The sequence below is a fragment of the Vulpes lagopus genome, chromosome 15 (assembly GCF_018345385.1).
Source record: "Vulpes lagopus strain Blue_001 chromosome 15, ASM1834538v1, whole genome shotgun sequence".
NCBI classification, from domain to species: domain Eukaryota; kingdom Metazoa; phylum Chordata; class Mammalia; order Carnivora; family Canidae; genus Vulpes; species Vulpes lagopus.
This window is the reverse complement of record NC_054838.1, coordinates 48,955,385-48,974,765: the sequence shown is the minus strand read 5'-3', so window position 1 is coordinate 48,974,765 and position 19,381 is coordinate 48,955,385. Positions and strand designations below refer to the sequence as shown.

The window sequence follows — 19,381 nt, the reverse complement described above, 5'->3', positions numbered from 1 at the left end:
TTAAAAATTCAGTATCTCTGAAGGAAATGGAAAGCAAAGTGAAGATGATTTACATCTGATGAACAAATGAGATAAACAGAAATAGCGTATCTCATTAGCAGTAACTGATAATCATATTCAGAAATATCTTCTGTACATTTAGTACACGTATCAGATTATAAGGTCTGGTATAGATCAGTCTAATTGAGAAGGTCTCATCTTTCTTCTAGTATGTCCAAAGAAAGCTTTATTCTTAAAAAAATGGGGAAAGGACTTACCAGTCTCCTCCTTTCTTCTTCTACTGCAATGAGTAATCTTGCAAATTCTTTTAGTGACTGAGCTATTTAGATTAAAAAAAAAAAAAAGCATTAACCTCCTTTCATTGCTAATAACTAACTGCACAGGAATAAATACAATGAAGCTAGTTATAAATATGTATATATTCTGTGGTTTGAGGTTTCTATAAGCATAGAACAGTATACACAATAGGATCTCAATGACTAATAACTATAGATAATAGATATTTGTGCACTGCAGATAAAAGTTTTCTTCAAAGACACAAGGGAAATACATTATGCTTGTAATGTCTAAAACTTAAATAAATAAAAGTTTATTATTGAAATTGCACATTCTAAACAGAATACTACAAATAATGAATATATCAAATCTCTAAGAAGCAATAAATCCAATACTATTCTGGTATACTTAGTAGCTGAGTAATGCAACATCTCCCGCTGACTTCTTTCTAGAAGCTCAACAGCTATAGATATATTAAGCCAGATTATATATTCTGTGTTACTGTAATATCAAGGTAGTACTTGGGTCATGGCCAGAAGGACTCTTAGCATTAGTATTTGGGGAGTTTGTTAGAAATGTAGATTCAGGCCTCACCTTAGAATCTGTACTTTAATAAGATCTTCAGTTAATCCATTTGTATATTAAAGTTGAGAAACACTGCTTTATTTTTTTTAAGTTTTTATTTAAATTCCAATTAACATACGGTGCATTATTAGTTTCAGGTGAACAATTTAGTGATTCAACACTTACATACAACCTTTGGTGCTCATTACAAGTTCAGAAAGCTTTAGCTTTCTAAAGCTATCTGAACTCAAATCTCTCCGGCTTGGGAAAAGTATCGAATAAAATATTGAATACTCAGAGACGCTGGGAGAATAAATCAAGAAACAAACAGGAAGTTATGATAGCGTATTCTTTAAACATGCCCAGTCCCAAATGGCAGTTGTAAAACCATAATTCATCCACATCAATTTCTATATCTTATAATTACTATAACTAAAGTTAGAATGTTTTGATTATAAAACAAAACAAACATGAATGCAAAAATTATTTCTATTTAGGCTTTGAACTTTCACATCTATGTCTTTATTCTTTAGGCTCCCTACCATTTCTTTCACCCATACTAATATTGAAAACATTCTGTAAGACCAAAAGTCTAATAAGTCTGGAATAAATCCTACAATAAAAGCAAGTAAGTGAGGAAAATAAATCAAGAGTCTTATAACAGAACTTACTAAGAAAAAGAATGTTTTCTATTAGAGAATTTAAAAATCACAATCTATGGTTTTTCCTTCCACTCTTTTTAAAATTACTAGGCTTACACTAACTAACCTGGTTTAAAATGCTATCTCTATGATTACTTCATGTTGGATTTTATTCACAGCTGCCAAGAGAAATCAAAGGGTTACCTGGGAGACTAAGATTAATCTGATAAACACATTAATGGTCTTAGAGTTAACAGAACATTTTTTAATTTAGAAAAATGAGATATTAATTCCCATTAAAATAACAGTATCAGTGCTACAATACAACACAGTTGTGACAACAGTTAAGTTGAACAGAAAAACATTTTACAAACATATAAAGACTTTTATCAGGAGCATATAATAGGATACTCTATTTTTGTACTTTGGATAAAGAAAGCATTCTACCATCCTGGCAACTGTCTATTGCCACTAAAGAGCTCTACTGGCAAGCCTGAAAAAAAAAAAAAATGAATGAACTTCTGAATGACAGAAGACATTATGTTGACATGCCTACAGAGAAAGAAACCAAGGAGCCAATCAGTTTGGGCTACAGGAATTGGAGACAGCAGGTACTCCTGAAGCTGAGAAAATAAGAAGTGAAAAAAGTTGATAGTAAGCTGAAAGTCTGTATAAGAAGCACTATAACCCCAGATTTCAAACTCAACACCCCCCAAGCTTTTTAATTAACAACAAAACAGGCAAAAAAATCCCCAACTACCCTCATATGTTTCTTTTATGGAAAGTTATTGGATAAGGCATTCTCACAAAACACGGGAATAAGCCAAGAAAAAAGGAGATGGGATCTAGAAGTAGGAGATCCAATATAGGATAGAAGCAAATTAAATTCTTACTTCAACAGAGAGATATTCGAGACAACTGTTGTTCAAAATGTTCAGAGAGAATTTTATCTAGCCTGGAGCCATAGGTTACAGCCTCCAGGAAATGTCTCCAGAGGGGAAAAAAAAAATGGAACTGATCAATATCCTGAGGTATCTGAATGTAATGAAAGGGAATTTATACTCTTTTAAAAGAAAATTCAAAGGCAATTATTAACTCCTGGGAAAGGGGTTTTTTAAGTAACACCATCAAAATAAATGAAATAACTCAGTTGTAATATGTACAGTCACTATGATATAAACAAAACAGTTGAAAAGAGGGTATCTAAAACTGGGGGGAGGGCAGCCTGGGTGGCTCAGGGGTTTAGCGCCGCCTTCTGCCCGGGGTCTGATCCTGGAGACCTGAGATCAAGTCCCACATCGGGCTCCTTGCATGGAGCCTGCTTCTCCCTCTGCCTGTTGTCTCCGCTTCTCTTTCTCTGTGTATCTCATGAATAAATAAATAAAATCTTTAAAAATAAATAAATAAAACTGGGGGGAAATCAAGTCTTAGCAAGATAATTATGGTCTTGAAAGAAATACAAGAAATGGTTAAAAGTTCAAAGGGGTCTTTGTGAGTAGTAAGTAAGGACTTGTAAGATGTGAGGTTGTTAGTTTTTATTAAGCCTAATAAAAATATTTACCTTTTTTAAATAATGAAAAATAAAACATAATATAAATGCTATATTTTCCTACTGGCCTTAATTTTAGGAGGCTAAATTCATGTAATAACTTTCCCAGAGTTAAGTAAGTATCTAGCACATAGAAGCCTAACAACAAGGTTTTTATTTTGTTTTGTTTTGCTTTTTTGACAACAGGGATTTTTGGAGTAAATGAATTCATAGCTTGGTTTAGACTGTCAGGGGTACACTAGAACCTTCCACTTGGTCAATCCAGAAAGCAACCACTGTATCATAGAGTAATGTCCTAGTAGACCCAGGAGCATCATCCTATAACAACTTGGAAGTCCACAGGTAACCCCAGGTAACTACTACTTCAAGAGTAAATCATGTAGTTACCTTAAGTCAGATTTTGGTTTTAAGTAAGGAAACTCAGTTTCTCTTTTTTGAGATTGTTGTTCTCTCTTTGACTAAAAATTAGATGCTGTTTCTTGCCTAACTTGAATGGTTTTCTGGTCTGTTCCCAAATAAATACTATCTATAGACTCAGTACAATAATAGTTATTATAATGAGAATGTCTGAGGAGAAAAACTTGAACACGCAAAAGCAATTGCATGTCTGGATCCTCACAACAAAAACTACTCTCCTTCCAGCAGTTTTCTGGGTCTGCCTTAGTTTGACAATTTTTGTTTCTTCTTTTTCTTTTGTTGATTTTTCAGAGAAATGACTTCAAAACCTAAATATATCCTTTATACAGTATAGTCTCAGTTTCATAAAGGTATATGTTTCTTAGACCAAAAGAAGATATTCAGGTTTGTCATTTGGCCTACATGGAAACACCCAGGAACATCATTTCATCAATTAGTAACAGCAACCCATTAACTTATGCTTTCCCTAATGCTTATGCCCTATGCTTTCCCTGTTGTTCAGGGAACATGAACTTGAATCATGGAACTTGATCAGTTTCATTTTTTTTTTTCCCTCTGGAGACATTTCCTGGAGCCTGTAACCTATGGCTCCAGGCTAGATAAAATTCTCTCTGAACATTTTGAACAACAGTTCAAGCATGTTGTTCCCAACATGCTTTCCCTTATGCCCTAATGCTTTCCCGTGTTTTTATTTATGTCAAAGTAATAATTTACAAAGCACAATATAACACAGAAAGAAAACAGGAGTTAACAATCCTATAAAGTAACCATAAAATAATTCAAAGTATTATTGTATAAGCTGGGTTTTAAGACAAAGGGCTGATGCAGAGCCAGTTACTTCCTAGCCTGGGCCATGCTCAAAATTTAAAGGAACCCCTGACACAAGTCAGGTAGATCCAAGCTGCCTTGTATACTCCAGCAACTCCTCAGAGATATGAAACCAGTATGAGAATCTCTGGTGCCCAGGACGCACAAGGTAGGGAGTCTATGCCCCACCAGACTTTGAGCACAAAACATACCAAATGATTCCCCAGTACCCAACATGGTAATGTTGACTGCATGAGCAATTTCTTTAAGAATTTACTTAAGCAAAATCTAAAAGTATTTTTGTTTCATGCAAATTCTAATACCTAAATATTTTCTTTTATAAGCATTATATGTGATGTTCCATATTTTATTAGTGTTAATATTTACATAAATAACCATTTCATTATCTGATTTTGGGAATCCAGACTAACATCAGATTTAACAGCTGGTCTTGCAATCAATGATTCTGCTCGTACCTAATTGGTATAACAGGAACTTGATTAAGTGACACAATATCCTCAAAACAATACTTAATACACAGCTGGCTTTCAATAGATGATCATTAAATGAATTAGTGAGTTTAATACACTAACAATGAGACTGAAGAAAGAGAAATTAAGGAGTCAATCCCATTTACAATTGCACCCAAAAGCATACAATACCTAGGAATAAATCTAACCAAAGAGGTAAAGGATCTATACCCTAAAAACTATAGAACACTTCTGAAAGAAACTGAGGAAGACACAAGGAGATGGAAAAATATTCCATGCTCATGGATTGGCAGAATTAATATTGTGAAAATGTCAATGTTACCCACGGCAATGTACATGTTTAATGCAATCCCTATCAAAATACCACGGACTTTCTTCAGAGAGTTAGAACAAATTATTTAAAGATTTGTGTGGAATCGGGATCCCTGGGTGGCGCAGCAGTTTAGCGCCTGCCTTTGGCCCAGGGCACGATCCAGGAGACCCGGGATAGAATCCCACGTCGGGGTCCCGGTGCATGGAGCCTGCTTCTCCCTCTGCCTGTGTCTCTGCCTCTCTCTCTCTCTCTCTCTCTGTGACTATCATAATAAAAAAATAAAAATAAAATAAAATAAAATAAAATAAAATAAAATAAAATAAAATAAAATAAAATAAAATAAAATAAAATAAAATAAATAAAATAAATTAAATAAATAAATAAATATATATATAAAGATTTGTGTGGAATCAGAAAGGACCCCGAATAGCCAGGGGAATTTTAAAAAAGAAAAACATAACTGGGGGCATCACAATGCCAGATTTCAGGTTGTACTACAAAGCTGTGGTCATCAAGACAGTGTGGTACTGGCACAAAAACGGACACATAGATCAATGGAACAGAATAGAGGATCCAAAAGGGGACCCTCAACTTTATGGTCAACTAATATTCGATAAAGGAGGAAAGACTATCCACTGGAAGAAAGACAGTCTCTTCAACATATGGTGCTGGGAAAATTGGACATCCACATGCAGAAGAATGAAACTAGACCACTCTCTTGCACCATACATAAAGATAAACTCAAAATGGATGAAAGATCTAAATGTGAGACAAGAGTCCATCAAACTCCTAGAGGAGAACAGGCAACACCCTTTTTGAACTCGGCCACAGTAACTTCTTGCAAGATACATCCACGAAGGCAAAAGAAACAAAAGCAAAAATGAACTATTGGGACTTCATCAAGATAAGAAGCTTTTGCACAGCAAAGGAAACAGTCAACAAAACTCCAAGACAACCTACAGAATGGGAGAGGATATTTGCAAATGACGTATCAGATAAAGGGCTAGTTTCCAAGATCTATAAAGAACTTATTAAACTCAACACCAAAGAAACAAACAATCCAATCATGAAATGGGCAATAGACATGAACAGAAATCTCACAGAGGAAGACATAGACATGGCCAACACGCACATGAGAAAATGCTCCGCATCACTGGCCATCAGGGAAATACAAATCAAAACCACAATGAGATACCAACTCACACCAGTGAGAATGGGGAAAATTAACAAGGCAGGAAACCACAAATGTTGGAGAGGATGCGGACAAAGGGGAACCCTCTTACACTGTTGGTGGGAATGTGAACTGGTGCAGCCACTCTGGAAAACTGTGTGGAGGTTCCTCAAAGAGTTAAAAGTAGACCTGCCCTACGACCCAGCAATTGCACTGTTGGGGATTTAACCCAAAGATACAGATGCAGTGAAACGCCTGGACACCTGCACCCCGATGTTTCTAGCAGCAATGGCCACAATAGCCAAACTGTGGAAGGAGCCTCGGTGTCCATCGAAAGATGAATGGATAAAGAAGATGTGGTTCATGTATACAATGGAATATTCCTCAGCCATTAGAAACGACAAACACCCACCATTTGCTTCAATACGGATGGAACTGGAGGGTATTATGCTGAGTGAAGTAAGTCAATCGGAGAAGGACACACATTATATGGTCTCATTCATTTGGGGAATATAAATAATAGTGAAAGGGAATAGAAGGGAAGGGAGAAGAAATGGTTAGGAAATATCAGAAAGGGAGACAGAACATAAAGACTCCTAACTCTGGGAAACGAACTAGGGGTGGTGGAAGGGGAGGAGGGCGGGGGGTGGGGGTGAATGGGTGGCGGGCACTGAGGGGGGCACTTGACGGGATGAGCACTGGGTGTTATTCTGTATGTTGGCAAATTGAACACCAATAAAAAATAAATTAATTATTAAAAAAATAAATGAATTAGTGAGTTTAATAATAAATTTCCACAACCTATTTACTATATGTGGAGAAACATACCAAGTCATATTCTAGGCTTCATAAAATATTTTGAAAAGGATAAGCAACACTTTGTGGAAAATTACGTTGGCTATCTTGCCACCTGCATGAAACTTTCCTGGCTATATTCGCCAGTAATAATCTTTCCCCTTCCTATCCATCTGAACCATGTGATTACTAAAGAGCAATCAAAATATAGTTTCAAATACAGATGTCAACCCTCCAACAAATTATTGAGGTTAAGAATATTGCTATAGGTTCCCTTTTCATCTCTACAACATGGTATTGGAAACACAGTTTTGGAACAATAGAAATTTATCATTCAGGTGTATTTATGACAGGTCCCAAGAGTAACAACATTCATAAAGACAACAGTTGAAATATGTCCACATGGTAAGGAAGTATGATAATGGCTCCTATATTTACAAATATCATAAATTATAAAACATTCCTGAACTCTCTAAAATATCTATTTCCTAACTCAATCTTTTCAGCAGGATTTTAAGTTCACTTGACCATTTTTGGCTGTGGAAAACCTCGTCAGTGCCTAGAAGTAAAAATGAGAAAGAAAAAAGAAAATTACTTCCTGTTCACTATTGGCATGACTCCAATATTATGAGTACAAAGCATTATACTATTAAATGTTTAAACAGTTGATCTGCTTGAACTTTAAAGATTTCACAACTAGGAAAACTGAGAAAGCATGTCTCTCTCACCTTCAACCCACATTTATATCACAATCACATAATGATGTGCTAAATATTTCTCCTAGGAGTCTTTTTTCTCAAATACATACCCAAGCAGAAGTACAGATCACAAAATCAGTGACATACAATTATGTCAGTAGCACATTTTGTACTTATTAAGTGAGCAAATCACTTATGACATTCAGATTTGCTGATGAATAGGGGAGAACTGAGTTAGCAGTAGGATTTAGATTTGGTTAAATCTCAAGGAAAACATAAAAACCTCTAAAAGTCTATAAAAGCCAGACTGAACCAATGCAATCATTTTAAAAGTCCCGATAATGTTCTAACAGTCACTTTACTATTCTATCTGGGTGTATGATGTAGGCTACCAAAGTCTTTCTTAGGAGAAAAGCAGTATGATGCTAACGCTTAATGGAGGATATGAGCCAGAGCAAATGAATTCATCATACGCTTCTAGATCTGGCCACGTAGAAAAAAATAAAAGTGAATCAATATGCATAGCCAAATGATACTCAGCAGTACACTATGAAGCATGCAATGATCTAACAGGTATCACATCAGCAGTTCATGCCTGATCAGCAGTTCACTCTCACTAAGGAAGATTTAACTCTTTGAACATTTAGAAGATCACAGATAGCACAGTACCTGAACAGCAAGCTTTGGTTCAGGAACAACTTAACCCATAAAGTAAGGAGCAGATTAGTAATGCCTGAAAAAGCAATACTCTCTACAAAATAGACAACAAGGTATAAAAAAGTGACACCAATTCTCCACACAATATCAACTAGATACTGTGTGTCTTTGTAAAAATTAACACTCTCACCTGATGGGCTTTCGATTCTGTCTGCAATCCTGGACATTATTTGCAACCACAAACACTTGTTATTTTTTGGGAGCCATAACATCAAATAAGATTGTTCTACTCTATTTGTGGCTTCAAGCACCATGGATCCCTAGTTGCAAAGCCAATAAATTGCTTCCTAAACCAACAGAAAAAAAAAAAAAAACCCACAGGCCTACAGATAAATGTTGGCAGGTCACTGTAGGCACACACTCAGAGGCACTCATCTTTCTTGTAACATTTCACAGCCCCTTAGAATACAAGGTCTCATGAAAACACATAAAAATTCTAGTTTGTCTTTAAGGTAACTAAACCAAGTTCTCCATAATGTCCTTATGGTGTTTAGCTTTGTGGTTTTTTTTTTTTTTTTAATTCCCAAACATAAATCAAAAAGATATTGAAAAAAATCTCTATAAACTTGTATTTAAATTCTTCTTTCCTGATGTGTTAATTTTAGCCATTCCAAAAAAAATGAAATCTTGCCATTTGCAACAACATAGATGGAACTAGAGGGTATTATCCTAAGTGAAATAAGTCAATCAGAGAAAGACAATTATCACATAATTTCACTCATATGTGGAATTTAAGAAACAAAACAGAGGAGCATAGGGAAACAAAACAAGAGGAAATCGAGAGGAAGACAAACTATATGAGACTCTTAATCATAAGAAACACATTGAGGGTTGCTGGATGGGTCATGGGGTGGATGGAGTAACTGGATGACAGGCATTAAGGAGGGCATATGATGTAATGAGCACTGGGTGTTATACACAACTGATGAATCACTTAACTTTACCTCTGAAACTAATTATACACTATATGTTAATTAATTGAATTTAAATAAAAGATAAAGAGACAAAACTGTTCTTTCCTATCCTATCAGTGCATCTTTGTATAGCACTGCATGCAGGTGTATTATGTTTCAGCAATGAGATGTACCAAGTTAGAAGAATATATTAGATGTTATTTTAGTAATAAAAATTTGATATTATAGCACAGTTTGCTAATTAAGCAATAAAGAACAATAAGAAATGCACAGCCTACAAAAGAAAAGTCATAAAATTAAACTTTTATCGAGTTGACCATAGAATTGTTTAAGAACTGCCCCATCTCGGCTTCATCGCTTGTCCGTTACCATCAACTGTGCTGTTTGTTCCACCCAGGACACAGCTGCCAATCTAGACTATATAAGACAAAGGGACAGAAATCCTCACTTTGGAATCCACTATATCCACCCATTTCTTTCTACCTCCACTCTCCTGTTTATCCTCTAAATAGCACCCAGACTCTCTATATGGGTTACGGCCAGTAATCTAGTCTCCTTTTAAATTCCCAACTCCTGTTCTTCATGCCTCCCTCCCAACCCGGCTTCTGCCACTGCATGGGTCCTATACCTCAGTCTATAACCACTGCCCGCCACTGCCCATTTGGGCTGAGATTCACCATTGGGGGCGATTGTCCATCTTTCACTCTTTTCTGGTCTAAGGTGATTTTCAATCTGGTTTCTCTTGTCCTCGCTGGCATAACAATGGGACTCGAAGACTTTACATCTTCTATCAACCAGGGGCTTCACCTGTAAAAGAGAGCTACTACAACCACTGCAGAGTGGAGTGGAGAACCAGGATTCCAAGATGCAAAGTCACAACGGAAGCGCTGACCTAATTCTACACTATCTAATGTTTTTTCCTTCCCAGATTCTGACAGGAGACAGGGCCTTGTAATAATATCTGCTTTGAACCTACCAAACTACAAAGTAGCTTGTGTGTCCTAGTATACACATACACACACATGCAGGGCATATATGTTTTAAGGTCAAATTTTGGCAAATGAATACATACAAATATACAAAGACTGCTTTTCAGCTTCACACAATTTCAAAAGTTCATTCTAGCTGATTTCTTTGAAGACTTCACACCATCTCATTGCTTCAAATGAATTTCTTCTGAATCCCAAAGATTTTTCACTCTGAGATTTTTTTAATATAATAAGAATTGTGTATAACATCTGTAAGTCAAATATTTTTGTTTTCTTTTGAAGCATATGTTTTAGAAAACCTGTGCTATTCTGATTTGCCTTGTTTTGTTTTTTAAAGATTTATTTATTTGAGAGAAAGAGAGAGAGCATGTGCAAGCAGGGGAAAGTGGACAGGGAGAAGATAGAGAGAGTCTCAGCAGATTCCCTGTTTAGTGCAGAGCTGGATGAGGGACCCAATCTCAGGACGCTGAGATAATGACCTGAGCTGAAATCAAAAGTTGGATGCTTAACTAACTGAGCCACCCAGGTGCCCCTGCTTTTTAAAAAGAGATCTGATGTTGCCTTGTTCTAGTTTGGTTTTATTTTAGTGGCATTTGGCCTGTTTCCCAAAGCCAAAACAATCTCCAATTCAGAAACCATTTTCCCCCAGTATGTAGACCACTCACACTTTGGAGCAACCTCTACTAAGAGGCAGAGATGTCACACATACCATCTCATGTAATGTTCACAAAATGGTATGAGGTACTGAGTGGGTTTTATCTTTATTTTCCAGATGAGAAAAAGAGGATCAATCACCTGGAGTAACCTGCCCCATGATCTCAAAGCTCTTAAGTGGAGAAGCAGGTATTTAATTTTGATTGTTTGATTCCCAAATCTATTCTATTTCGGCAAACCATTATTGCCAAACAAGGAGGAGGGAGCAGGAAGGAGCAGGGCAGGGAAGGGAATGCCAGCTACATTATAGCAAAGAACAGGCTTATTATCTTTAAAAGGAAACAGTCTCAAAGCTGTTTGTGCTCAAGAGATTATCAGGACCCAAAGATCCTGCCCTAAAGGGGAACAATCAGTAATTTGCTGCTGACAGCCACTTACTCCAAAGCCTGCCAATCCTTACCACCTCCCAGCACTCCTTCACACTCCACAAAAATGGAGGCACCCCATTCATACTCCTCTGCTACCACCCTACTGAACTTCCACATCTGCTTCCTTGTCCAACATCCAGCTTCTCTTTTCCACAGCTTCTCAGCCTCCTGTGACCTTTCTTTGCTGTCATTCAGACACCCACAAGGACACTAAGAGTTCAAGCTATCTGACCCCTTTATTTTTTCCAATCCCTTTATTAAACTCTGGTTTACTCCTAATCCTATTTCCCACAGTGGCTATCTTTTTTTTTTTTTTTTTAATTTTTATTTATTTATTTATTTATTTATTTATTTATTTATTTATGATAGTCACAGAGAGAGAGAGAGGCAGAGACACAGGCGGAGGGAGAAGCAGGCTCCATGCACCGGGAGCCTGACGTGGGATTCGATCCCGGGTCTCCAGGATCGCGCCCTGGGCCAAAGGCAGGCGCCAAACCGCTGCGCCACCCAGGGATCCCCCACAGTGGCTATCTAAAAAGAATTTTCTTTCTCAAGTCCTAACTTTCCTTCACTCACTGGTACCAGATGGCCTAACCTCCTGCTTCTCTGAGAGAAGTTCAAGACCCTCTGATTAACACTGTATTTATTCATTCTCTTCAACTTGCTTGTCTCAGAAAAGTGGCCCCCTTTCTCCTAGAAGCTAACAACTCCCCATGAAGCTTCCAACTTCCCCCTTCCCCATCTCTAGCTAGGTTTCTGTCATTTCCATCATCACTCTTCTCTCCACACAGCTCTTTCTCCTCCTCCCAAGTCTATGAAGTTACTCCCATGTACTCCTATCCTTGTGAAGTAGGAAGAGTTAGGGAAGGAGGAGGAGATTTATTTGACAGTTGCACCAGCACTGAACACAGTTCTTTAATCCTCAATACTCCACAAGATGGTCACAGTAAAACACCCAAATCTTCTCTCACCATTGCATTCTTCACATAATGAAACTGGAATATAGAGGCTAAATAACATGCAAGATCGCACAGCTAACAATTTCCAGAGTGAAACTTTGAACCCACATGAATCACATGAACTGTACCTACTTTCCCACTACTCTAAGTATGGTCATGAAATTGAGAAATCCAGTTACCTCCCAGGAATTTCTAATAGAGAGTCTATCTGCATCTCAGAACTTAACACACATTAGAACTTGATTCATGGGCAGCCCCGGTGGCTCAGAGGTTTAGTGCCACCTTCAGCCCAGAGCGTGATCCTGGAGACCAGGGATCGAGTCCCACGATGGGCTCCCTGCACAGAGCCTGCTTCTCTCTCTGCCTCTGCCTCTGCCTCTCTCTCTCTCTCTCTCTCTCTCTCTCTCTCTCTCTGTGCCTCTCATGAAGGGATAAATAGAATCTTTAAAAAAAAAAAAACTTGACCCATAATTCCACTCTACACTCAGGTACTCTGCCACATGTAATGGGCTCATAACATCATTCTGCTAGTAACTCAAGTGATAGATCAACCCCAGTCCTTCCTTCCAGGTACCCAGTCACCAAGTACAGCTCATCTGTCTCCTCTACCCTTCTTCCATACCTACAGAAGATACCACTGCATCTCGGCTGTGATATTACAGCAGCCTAATTACTAGTTTCCCAGCTTCTAAGACTCTAATTCATCGTATGTACTAATGGTCAGAATAAAATTCCTAAAGAGCACCTTGGATTATGCCCCTATTTACCCATTTAAGGTCATTGATTGGATAAAGTCCACATCGCAAGCAATGTGGTACCTCCAGTATGTGACCATAGGTACTTTACAAGTCTCATAGCCTGAAATGCTGCTATTTCTAATCTTTAACTTAGCACTTTGAACTCCTAGACATTCCTGTAGCTTCCCATTTCCATGCCTTTCCTTGACCTAACCCACTAGGACTCAACTCAAAAAACCTCTCAATTCAAGCATCTTCTGATGCCTTTTCTCCACCTTTGCTGCTCTCACAGCAGTTTTGTTTTCACTATCCCTAAAGAACTCAGCACATTCTCGTTAGTATTATAGTGATTATATCATAAACCTTTTTACTTTTACCTTCTTCTATTTATAAGGCCACAGGAAGATTTTATTCCTGTTTGCATGTACTAAATTGCCCATAAGCTTCTTTGCACAGATATTCATTACTGATAGGAAATTCTAGAGGATCCAAAGTCTCTCCATAAGTCACATTTTGTTATTTGAATTTGAAAAGTTGATTTTATTTTCATCTCTGGAACACTTGGCCCATGAATGTCATCTCTCATTCTAAGGTTACACACTTGTTTGCTTTGCATAAACCAAAATCTTTTTGCAGACTGTGAAGGAAAATGTGGCAATAAATGACCAGGTTTCCCTATAAAAAGTGTCTTCTACAGCTTTAATGGCTCCACTGGGAACATGCTAGGCATCAGAGATATGATGATCCAAAAAGCACAAACTCTAAAATAGACTTTTTCCCTGTTTTATTAGTACCTTCTCCAATTGAGCCCCTCCTCAGTATAAACACCAATCTATTGTTGAGAGTAGTGATTTTCCACAGACTAGTATCAGACACCAAGAATCTGTGATTGTAGAGGATATAAGATATTATCTTTGAGTACAAAAAATGAAGCATGACCTGAATGCTCTCTTCTCCACAGCACTGAGTCATGACTCAGCAACTATTTATGTCAGAGAAATTACTCAGAATTAGCCTTTTTGTCCAGCCACATATTCCTAGATTAGTACATAGGGCAAACTTTCTTCTTCTTCTTCTTTTAAGCACATTATCCAACTCTTTTTTTTTTTTATTGTTTTATTTATTTATTCATGAGACAAAGGCAGAGACAGGCAGAGGGCGAAGCACGCTCCCTAAGGGGAGTCCGATGTGGGACTCGATCCCCGGACCCTAGGATCACGACCTGGGCCAAAGGCAGATGCTCAACCACTGAGACACCTAGGTGTCCCTATCCAACTTTTTTCTTGCTTTCTAACTTCTCCCTCTATATTCTTTTTCTTCCCACAGCCACCAAGTCTCTTCAGTACTCATATGTTTGTTCTTGCCTTTTGCCAATGAGCTTTCCAGTAATCTCTGTGTGTTCATATCTTGCCTCCTAACTCACTTATCTCAAACACAGTCCTTAGAACTATTGCTTTTCTAGTACAAACATTTTATGTCAATACTGAAACTGTACTTTTATTATGTATAATAAATAATAAAAACTGTATTTATTATTATAAATGTTCTCTCTTGGTCCATAAGAGATTTGCTGAGGAAGGCAATCTTTGACTCACTCTGGCAAATACTTTCATGCTATAATTTATCACATATACAGATGCCAGAATAAACCTCCTAAAGGGCAACTTCTATCAAAGGCTTTATGTGTCTCTTGAGAACATGCAAATGAAACTTTAGACTATACGGCAAAAACCCTCTAAGATATTCTCTGGCTCTCAATCCTTGTATTCCAGCTAAAAGGACGTTACACCTTCATTTTCTTCAAGATTGTATATATCAAGACAATGAATGTTCAAGTACACAGACTAAAGATGCCCAATCAAGGAAAGAAGTCTAACAGTCTAGAGCAGAAGGATGCACTGGAAAAAAATGCTTTTACATTCTAAATGCTCCAGAAAAAAAAAATTTAGTGCTTAGAGCCAGCAAGCCTCAGTAGTATTTACTACCTACCTTTATGACTTTGACATCAAGGTTTGAAATCTGGCAGTGGGTTAGTGTTTTCATGGTCATGTAAATTTGATTGATTACGCAGAGAAAGGAAGATAAAACAGGTTCATTTTATAAGCAGTTTGCAGTAATACCATTATCTTAAAATTACATGCCTCTGTATTAAAATTACTTACGCGAAATAAGTTAATCAGAGAAAGACAATTATATGATTTCACTCATATGCAGAACTTAAAAACAAAACAGAGGAGCACAGGGGAAGGGAGGAAAAAATAAAACAAGATGAAATCAGAGAGGGAGACAAACCATAAGAGGCTTTTAATCATAGGAAACAAACTGAGGGTTTCTGGAGTGGAGGGGGTCTGGGGGATGGGGTACCTGGGCGCTGGGCATGAAGGAGGGCACATGATGTTATGAGCACTGGGTGTTATATAAAACTAATGAATCACTGAACTCTACCTTGAAATCAATAATACATGAATTTAAATTTAAAAAAATAAAAAAGTTTGTGTTGAATAGGCAATGCATACTGCACAACAGCGCAGGATGATAAAAATGGCTGCAAGCTGAAACCATGCAAAGCAAACTTAGCAATCAGTAGGGAATTTTTTTTTGTATATTTTTTTATTGGAGTTCGATTTGCTAACATAAAGTATAACACCCAGTCCTCATCAAGTGCCTCCCTCAGTACCCATCACCCAGTCACCCCATCGCCCCACCCACCTCCCCTTCCACTACCCCTTGTTCGTTTCTCAGAGTTAGGAGACTCTCATGTTCTGTCACCCTCTCTGATATTTCAGTGGGGAAATTTATAATAGTCCTATAACCTTTCAAAGGATTGTTTAAAAAATTTAAAATTCTCTATGATCAATTATAAATATGTAGCAAATTTTTAAAACAGCAAAATTAATATATTTTATCTCACTGTAATTTAAAATATTAGAAACATTGAAACATAAAAAATTATATTTCTTTATAAAAGTTATGGAGGGAATTTGATCATTGTTTACCTTCTAATTCTCTTTCTTATAACTTATGATGGGGGGGACCATTTTTCAGCAAATCATTATGCTCATTTATAAGTTTGGATCAGCTTCCAACACCTCATCCTTTGCATTTTCAATGTGTGGAATATTGAGAGTTCTGTTAATGTGAATTTTTCTACGGCATTACTTCTTCTAAGACATCTCCATATTTTTTGACATGATCACTTTCCTCATTTATGTAGATTAATCTAATCTTCATTAAATTCCTGAGCCTGTATATCTAGTCTCTGGAATAGTGGCAGTATCTATATTCCCATGGTCAGTGATTTCTTTTAGAAAAACTCCATTTACATTGAATTCAAATGTCACTTTTAGCATTATCATTTTTTGATGTTTTTGCTGCACTTCTATGTAATAAGTCCCTTATTTGATTTTCTGTTTTATAAAATGCCATTTGAGTTATCACTGGGAACCAAGAAGGCAACACAGCTAAGTACATGCTTTGCTAAGAAATGAATAAATGTACAGTTACCAATCCCTGAAAAAAATTAAAATTCCTTAGGAAAAATTTTAAATAATCCTTTTTATTTTTATTTTTTTAATAATCCTTTTTATTAAATCTCTATAGCACTTATCAGTCTAAGTTCTACAATAAACTTATACATCTTAGCACCTAACTCCTCTGAAAAATCCCCATGACTGGGGATTATTTTTCTGCTTTGCACAAAGATGTGTCTTTAGCACTCAAACAGTCTGACAAATCACAGGTGCTTGAAAATGCTTTTTTGAATGAATGGATGCATGAATGAACGAACAAATAAATTCAAGAGTCAAAGTTCCTGACCTAGGAGTCAGGCAATCAGGGTTCTAATACTGGTGCAACTTGAACAAATCATTCCACCTGTTTCTAAAGCAAAATGATACAGTTAGCTTCTGTGTTCTCCAAGGTCTCTTTCTATTCTAAGATACTAAACTCGGGATTCTAAAAAACTAACCTTTCTAAGTCAGAAGTAACACTTTCTGATCATTCAAACAAACAATAACAATAGGCTGTACAACTTCCCACCCTCCCATCTCCACATGTACACGAAATGGTGTGACAGTCATCCTAGTACTAAAGAAATGCAGCTTCTGGACAGAAAGACATAAACTACTCCACACTAAAACAACTGAAAAGCTGTTTTCAAAACAGACTATATCCAACATGAGCAGATAAAGTCCAGTAAGTAAACTAGGAAATTACTAACAAAACTGTAAACTACACACCACACAGGCCACCACATACCTTTATGGTACCTGATGTTTACCAACAGATAATAAAACATATTTCTGTTATTACACAAAAAAATATGAAAAAAAGTCTTCATGAGCAGGTCATGGTTCAGGCTTACAATTACAAGCCAATCATGATTCCAATTTTACTAAGACCATTCTATTCATACGGAAAATAAAAGAGATGCACTCTAACTATGGTTCTGTGGGTCAATGCAAGTGTATTAAAAAAATGTAGGTATCATATCCATAAGTCACATTATTAAAGTCGGGCTACCATTCCCCATTTTCTCCTGGTCACAAGCCCAGAGATACAGCCAAGTAAAACATTTTTTAAAAAGCTCATCTGGAGCAGCTTTCTTAAATCTTCCACAAGGCAGTAACCTTTCTAAAATGCAAATATATCATTTCTCTGATTAACACCCAATGCTTCTTATTACTTTAGGTAAAATTCCACATCTCCTAAATGGCTTATTAGGTCTTGTTTACCTGCCCACAACCTTGACACATGCCATTTTTCCCATTGGATGTCTCCTTTGCTCCCCAAAGCCTTTACTCATCCCTTCCCTAGATCTGCAATCTGCTCCCTACTCCCCTTTCACCTACTATTTCTCCATGACTAATTTAAACATCACTTCCTCAGCCACCCGATTAAGCCTGGTTTATCTCCAGTATGTATGATCTCTCAGCATAATATACTCTTTATAGCATTCAACACAATTGTAGTTTAACTGTGGCTGGTTGTTTAATGTTGGTCACCCAATGAAAATACAAATCACTTAAGCCATTGATAGTGCCTTCCACCTAGTTGGCACTTGGGTACTTATAGAATAAATGAGTTTTACTGGCAGGAAATATAGGCAGAGGCAGGTTAAAAAGAGGGGAAGAAAAGTACCAAAGCAGGTTCCTGATTCTAATTTCTGGTCCTTTTTCTTGTTAAAGTAACCAGGTTAGGCCCAATGGAGTCACTCATGCTAAACCCCACATCAGCAAAGTTTCTGTACTTACTTTCCCAGAAGAAGGCCTAAGTCAACCAGTCACTGCTTGCTTGCTCAGCAGGTTACCTAACCCAAACCCAAAACCTTCCTTAGCTCCATCAGGAAAGTAACCCTGCTTTAGCCACTCAGCAAACTCTCAGTATAATTTCCTTGTTCTGGGATCCCTGGGTGGCGCAGCAGTTTGGCGCCTGCCTTTGGCCCAGGGCGCGATCCTGGAGACCCGGGATCGAATCCCACGTCGGGCTCCCTGCGTGGAGCCTGCTTCTCCCTCTGCCTGTGTCTCTACCTCTCTCTCTCTCTCTCTCTGTGACTATCATAAATAAATAAAAATTTTAAAAAAATTTCCTTGTTCTTGTTCACTTTGGTCTAAAGATCTCTTGCCTTGTATAGCTCTTCAAAGCTCCTGTTTCTATCCACTAGATGTGATGCTGCCTGATTCATGAATCACTGAGTAAAGCCAATTAGATCTTTAAAATTTACTCAGTAAATTTTATTCAACACAATTTGGATTGTTGCTCTTATAGAAGAGCAAAAAACAACCCTGCTAGTCATTGAATAGCCATGGCTGCCTTATGGCACCTCACTTTACACAGCAGATTATCAAGACAGGAATCTCAACTCTTCTGCCTCAATGCACAAACACAAAAGTGCCAGGAGTGTTGACTTCAGGGATACCAAACTATTGTAGAGTAGGCATATTTATAAATACAGAATTGGTGAGTAATGAGGTTAAACAACATATTCCTGCATCCCAAATCATATAGAGCTACAGTATTTATTTCAGTGTTTAGTCATTTTGTTGAGATTTGAGCTTCAAAGTCACTAACCATAGACTAAAGAGTTTTCCCTCTCTATCCACTCTCGCCTTGAAATCAGCCTTCCTTAAGTTATGTTGTCCTAAAAAAGAATATTTGCTATCATCTTAGCCTCTAAATCAGAGCATTCCAAGAGGACAAGAGCTATTAATTCGCTTTACCACCAGGTCCCCAGGGATTGGCACAATGTAACTTGACAGTCCA

At 37.3% G+C, this 19,381-nt stretch overlaps 1 protein-coding gene across 5 annotated transcripts in view; it reads right to left on the bottom strand.

Annotated features, from left to right (window-relative positions):
* Window positions 1–19,381, bottom strand: part of ARHGAP42 (Rho GTPase activating protein 42) — a 287,887-nt gene that overhangs the window by 195,223 nt on the left and 73,283 nt on the right. For 4 of the 5 annotated variants that reach the window (XM_041730578.1, XM_041730579.1, XM_041730580.1 and 1 more), the window contains exon 3: window positions 258–319. The exons of the other annotated variant lie outside the window; for it this stretch is intronic. In XM_041730578.1, coding sequence (XP_041586512.1) covers window positions 258–319 — 62 coding nt within the window. The remainder of the gene's footprint in view (window positions 1–257; window positions 320–19,381) is intronic. 5 annotated transcript variants of the gene reach the window in all.